Consider the following 6,016-nt stretch of genomic DNA (forward strand, 5'->3'; position numbering starts at 1 on the left):
AGCAGTTTTGCACAGATCCGTGGTAGTATTGTAGCAACATAACGCAATCATCCACATGACGAACTAGTTAACTTAGATCGACATGGTACCGGTTCACTAACTAATCCAAACAGTTTGTAAACTGATCGCTAGCTTGTCCGATCGGCCACACAGTCACGCTGAATTAACTCTGATTTGAGTAACGTTAGCTAGCTAGCCAGCCATCCACCTAGCTAGCAACAAGCTAATTAGTAACGTTAGCCAGCTAGTTGTCAGGAAAGCATCCCGGATGATGCCATGGTTGGGTAGTTAGCGATAGTATAACATTAGTTGATCGTGTTTAGTTAGCTAATGAACTCACCTATTCCAGGAGCAACATATATGAAGTAGAGACAAGTCGTTGACATGGAGAAGAAAACAATTAAGGCCAAAAAGGAGCGGTTCGATACCCGCAGCAGCCGCCTCCAATTCACCATATTTGTTTCTGATTTACTGCTAATCCCATAAAATATACTGTTTGAATAAAAAAAATAATACTTAAATTGACATGCTAAAAGTAGATTATATGGTCATGCAAAATCAATGCAACGACATAACCCGCATAATTTGAATCGGGGATGCAGCGAAAAGGGTAATACTGGGATAGCTAGCCAAGCTGCCCAATCTTGGTTTTCCCGTCAAGAAATTTCCAGATCGAAAAAAATAGGCCTGCATCAGGAACTGCCAAGCATCAAAGAACACTGTCCATCGGGCATAGTGAAACCGTTAGCTACTTATGTGTAGACAAATAACTAATACTGGCACATTTCTTAGGAATACTCGTTATACTGGTCCATGTTTAGATATGTATTTCTCGCCCGGCGTTGAATATTTAAAAGAAGACCATCGGATGGAAGCTGGTCTGCACCGCTGCCTCCTCCCACCACACACAAGTAAGTCTCAACTATGTTTCCAAAACACTCACACTTGGCAAACTACTTCACCAAATCAGCAGGGATATCTGACGATTCTGATTGCATGGAAGCGCATCCCCACCACGATTTTTGTAAACGTAGATAGTATGTCGACATACTATCTAAACATTTCGAGATACTAAATCGACTATTTTAAATAGTAGAGGATATTTTTCTTAATTTGTAAGATTGTGTGATTTCAGAGGTGGCACAACAGGTCCAAGATGTGAGGTGTTCACAAGTGACTGACGACACCACCATTTCTTTTGAAAGATCATAATAAAGTCAGGAAAGCTATTGAGTGTATTAATGCCTTCTCACATGTATACGGTTTATCTCTGAATATTATGAAATGTGAATTATTTTCGTTAAAAAGATGTGAATTAAACTCAGTATGTAATATCCCTGTAAAAGATGTGAACACATATCTTGGTATTAAAGTTAGCAAATATCAGAAAGTAAGGGCCAATTTCAATGTCTCCTATTGTAGGGAAAATTGGAAAGAGATTTAACTCCTGGTTATTAAGAGATCTTTCTTTATCTGGACGTGTACTTTTATCAAAATCTGAAGGTCCAGATGAGTTTATACCTCCCTTGCCTTGGATGTTCCTCTGTCAGTAACTCAAATGGCTGATACTGAATTATTTAACTTCATATGGAGGAATAAACCTAATTATTTATAATTTTTTAAAGCGGTAATATGTAGCACCCAAAGTGAGGGAGGGTTGAATGCTCTGGATTTTAAAACCTCTAATATAGAAATAAGGATTACATTTGGAATATCATCCCTAATTTAATACTCCAACAGATTGGTGGTCTAGAATTCTTACTAAATTTAACTTTCATTGTTAATTTGTTTATCTTTCATCGAAGATTCTTTATCCATAAAATGAAAGGGGTAGAGAACAAACCCCTTTTCACATTATTTAAGATAGAATTTAAATATTATTTTGAAATGATCAGTAAATATAAAAACAAAAAAGCAATACACACCATAAAAGTATTTAACAAATTGAAAATTAATCTTGATATGTAATACCCCTGTCTGTTAGGTTTATGTACTCTTGTTTGTATATTAGGTTTATGTACTCTTGTTTGTATATTAGGTTTATGTACTCTTGTTTGTATATTAGGTTTATGTACTCTTGTTTGTATATTAGGTTTATGTACTCTTGTTTGTATATTTCAGTTTCTTTGTATTTGTTGTGTTCAAAAACTTTTTTTTTTTAAAGTAACGTTATCATATATCATCTTACATTTCATAGTTCCTTCCAATATGTGTTATGGGGGGGTCCTGGGACTCAGAGTTTTTCCTGATCTGGGAGGCTAAGCACAGGAGGTTGGTGGCACTTTAATTGGAGAGAACAGGCTTGTGGTAATGACTGGACCGAAATCATTGGAATGGTATCAAACACATGGTTTCCGAAGGGTTTGATGCAATTCCATTTGCACCGTTCCGGCCATTATTGTGAGCCTTTCTCCCCTCAGCAGCCTCCACTGCCGGGCTAACCCAGTGGTTCTTAAACCTCTCTTCGGGGACCCCCAGCCGGGTCATGTATTTGATCTATTCCAGAACTAGCACACCAGATTCAACTTGTCAACTAACCATTGATTAGTTAAGGTGTCCCTGAGGAGAGGTTTGAGGACCACTGGGCCAACCTAACCAGGTAAAACTCTGGACCCTAGTTGTAGGGTATGACAAACTCAGCAAAAAAAAGAAAAAACTGCTACTTAAGTATTGTGGTCAGTTGTATTACCTTGTAAATAACATTTAAATATAGTGGCTGGTGGGTGTCTACTTAGGGAGAGTGGGTCCACTAAGAGACTGAAGTGAGATGAGTGGAGTCCCTACACACACCTCAGAGAAGTGTCTGACACCCTCCAAGTCACCCGGATAAAGCCACTCTCACCAATAACCACCATTAGTTTAGCTATAAAAACAAAGAAAAATATTGACTCGACATCCTCTCCTAATCTGTCCAGAACTCTTATTCATTTGACGGCAGGTTTTCACAAAAAAAAATGATATTACATTGCAGTGGTGACGCATCATTCAGGGAAGAGCCCCACCTGTTTTGTGCCTGCTTTGCATGTTATTTTGGCATTAATGTGTGTCACATATCAGATCGCAAACCATGTAAAAAAATACAAATAAAAATCTGTTATTAAAGCCAGGTACAAACATGATCTCTTTTTTTGCTTTCTTGAGTATGGCAGCTCCAAAATGCAGGTGTTTCAGCCTAGATCAGTGCTTTCTGTGGTGGTGGGGCAGCCAGCAGAAATAGAGAACGTGATTGGCTCAGTGTTCTGTCACTCATGGGGACACTACGTCGACAATTCAAGCCCCTTGGGTGCTGCCATAAAGTTACATTAGAAGTGCCCATCCAAGAAGGCTCAAGGTCATTGGCCACAGATAAAATGACTTCAAATGGCGTTATATCTACAATAGCTTTGATTAGACTGATCAACATCATAATTTCCTAATCTTAGCTAGCAAGCTATCAATTATCCTCATGAAGTCAACAAACTACTAGCAAATCCTTTTCCATCCTTGTCATATGAAGGGAAATTATAGATGGAACGTTTCGGTGCTCATTGGCCATTGGACATAAACATTACACAACAAGTCGGAAATTGCGAATTCAACAATGAGTGGTTTGGAAGGAAGCAGTGGCTAACTGCAAGCATCTCAAAGCAATCACTATTTTGCATCCCCTGCCTGCTATTCAGTGGAGAGGGTGTGTGGTCGATGTCTAGGTTTAAGGATTTAAACTCTGTCTGAAATTGTCTCAAAACATGATAATTGTGCATCACATATAGACAATGCCGTTTAAACTGGGATTACTGGGGAAATCAAACGTGGTGGATCAGCTAGACGTATAAACGAGCCATCCAACTTCACAGGTGAGTCTATATATTGTCTATAAAAGTGGATCCTCATGACTGGCGCAGCGGTTTAAGGCACTGCATCTCAGTGCTAGAGACATCACTACAAACCCTGGTTCGATTCCAGGCTGTATCACAACCGGCTGTGATTGGGAGTCCCATAGGGCGGAGCACAATTGGCCCCGCATCATTAGGGTTTGGCCGGGATAGGCCATCGTTCTAAATAAGAATTTGTTATTTTTTCTTTTTTGAGTGTGGATCAGCTTAATATTGCGGAAAGAATGTTGCTTCCAATGTAATTGTCTGCATCATTTCCAATCCCCCATATTTTTTGGGTAAATATATATATATCCATACACGCATGCATATACAGTGCCTTGCGAAAGTATTCGGCCCCCTTGAACTTTGCGACCTTTTGCCACATTTCAGGCTTCAAACATAAAGATGTAAAACTGTATTTTTTTTGTGAAGAATCAACAACAAGTGGGACACAATCATGAAGTGGAACGACATTTATTGGATATTTCAAACTTTTTTAACAAATCAAAAACTGAACATTTTTTACAAACTTTCTATAAAAATTTATTGGAGTGAGATCATTTCTTTCTTTTGGGATTTGTATACCGAGTATGTCCACATCTCTGTCAGACCATTTAATTGCTAAACTACATGGTAATGTAAAATGTGCATTTTTTTTGTGATCCAATACGTAATATGGTACATTTATCATTAGAGTTTGGCCGGGATAGGCCATCATTCTAAATAGAATTTGTTCTTAACTGACTTGCCTGGTTAAATAAATTATATTGTCCTTCCTCTTTAGACCACATAGAGCGAAACCCAGACTCAGCGGTTAGCCTCTCTTTTTCTCTCTCTGTGGTGACTTAATTTCTTAGGGTTGGTGTCATGAGAATGTTCAATCCCAATGATATTAACTAACAATCAATAAGCTTTGACCAATCCCCGAGGTTTGTAAGACCCTGGGTTTAACAATAATGAGGCAAAGACTCAGCTTATGCAAAAGGTTTGTACAGTTTATTCACGAGAACGTTCTGAAGTCCATAATATAAAGACATCCATTTTATAACTCACTCCCTACTTACGCACATACCTCCACACAAACAGTAGATATCCTACGCACATACATACACACGAACAGTAGGTGAGTTGTATCCACTGTTTATCACCACCAAGCCGGCAGTTCCATTCCCCCGAGATTAGAGAAACCTTGAAAGGACTCCCTGTCCTATTGTAAGTTTCTCAGAGTTCTAGCCAGGTCAGGTCATACACAGTTGAATTGTTCACGGTATTTTCTTAGACACACACACCCACACATTTCTCTCCCTCACATGTCTCTACCGAACCTTATTGGACGTACGTTTAGTACTTTAATTATTCATTATACATGCTACATAAACTAATAATCACTAATAGTTACGTTTCAGGGTGGAATTCTTTAATCATTACCATAAACCTATATATTCCCTTATCAGTTGGGCCCCTTTTTTCTCAATTTCCACCTGACTGATATGTCCAAAGGAAATTGCCTGTTGCTCAGGCCCTGAAGCCAGGATATGCATATAATTGGTACCATTGAAAACAAAACACTTTGCAGTTTGCAGAAATGTTAAAATTATGTAGGATAATATAACACAATAGATATGGTAGGAGAAAATCCAAAGAAAAACCAACCAGAATTTGTTTTGTTGAAAAAAACCTTGCTCTTACAATGGAAGCTATAGGTGCATACTGAATTCTAGCTCCCAGGATGCAATTCCTATGGCTTCCACAGGGTGTCAGCAGTCTATGTTCAAGGTTTTAGGCTTGTCTTCCAAAACGAGTAAGAAATATGAGTGTTAATACAGGGACACAGTCTTGGAAATTCATGTTTGGGAGCGCGATGACGACAAGACGCACCTGCTAAAATCGGTTTCCTATTGAACATACTTCTTTCCGTAAGAAATATTATAGTTTGATTACATTAAGGTATCTGAGGAGTACATTGAAACCTATTTTGACTTGTTGAAACAAAGTTTAGCGGTAGATTTTCGCATTCCTTTCTCTCCATGTTGAACGTGTGGATTACTCAAATCGATGGCGCCAACTAAACAGACCTTTGGGGAAATAAAGAAGGATTTTATCTAACAAAACGACACTATATGTTATAGCTGGGACGCTCTGGCTGACAAATCAGAGGA

The 6,016-nt window shown here is 38.6% G+C and overlaps 1 protein-coding gene across 1 annotated transcript in view; it reads right to left on the reverse strand.

Moving 5' to 3' along the window:
• Nucleotides 1–895, reverse strand: part of b4galt6 (UDP-Gal:betaGlcNAc beta 1,4- galactosyltransferase, polypeptide 6) — a 31,154-nt gene extending 30,259 nt beyond the window's left edge. Inside the window, exon 1 of the mRNA XM_052461363.1 lies at nucleotides 341–895. Within this exon, the coding sequence (XP_052317323.1) occupies nucleotides 341–455 (115 nt within the window). The 5' untranslated portion in view covers nucleotides 456–895. The remainder of the gene's footprint in view (nucleotides 1–340) is intronic.
• Between the last annotated feature and the right edge of the window lie 5,121 nt (nucleotides 896–6,016).

The sequence above is a fragment of the Oncorhynchus keta genome, chromosome 1 (assembly GCF_023373465.1).
Source record: "Oncorhynchus keta strain PuntledgeMale-10-30-2019 chromosome 1, Oket_V2, whole genome shotgun sequence".
NCBI classification, from domain to species: domain Eukaryota; kingdom Metazoa; phylum Chordata; class Actinopteri; order Salmoniformes; family Salmonidae; genus Oncorhynchus; species Oncorhynchus keta.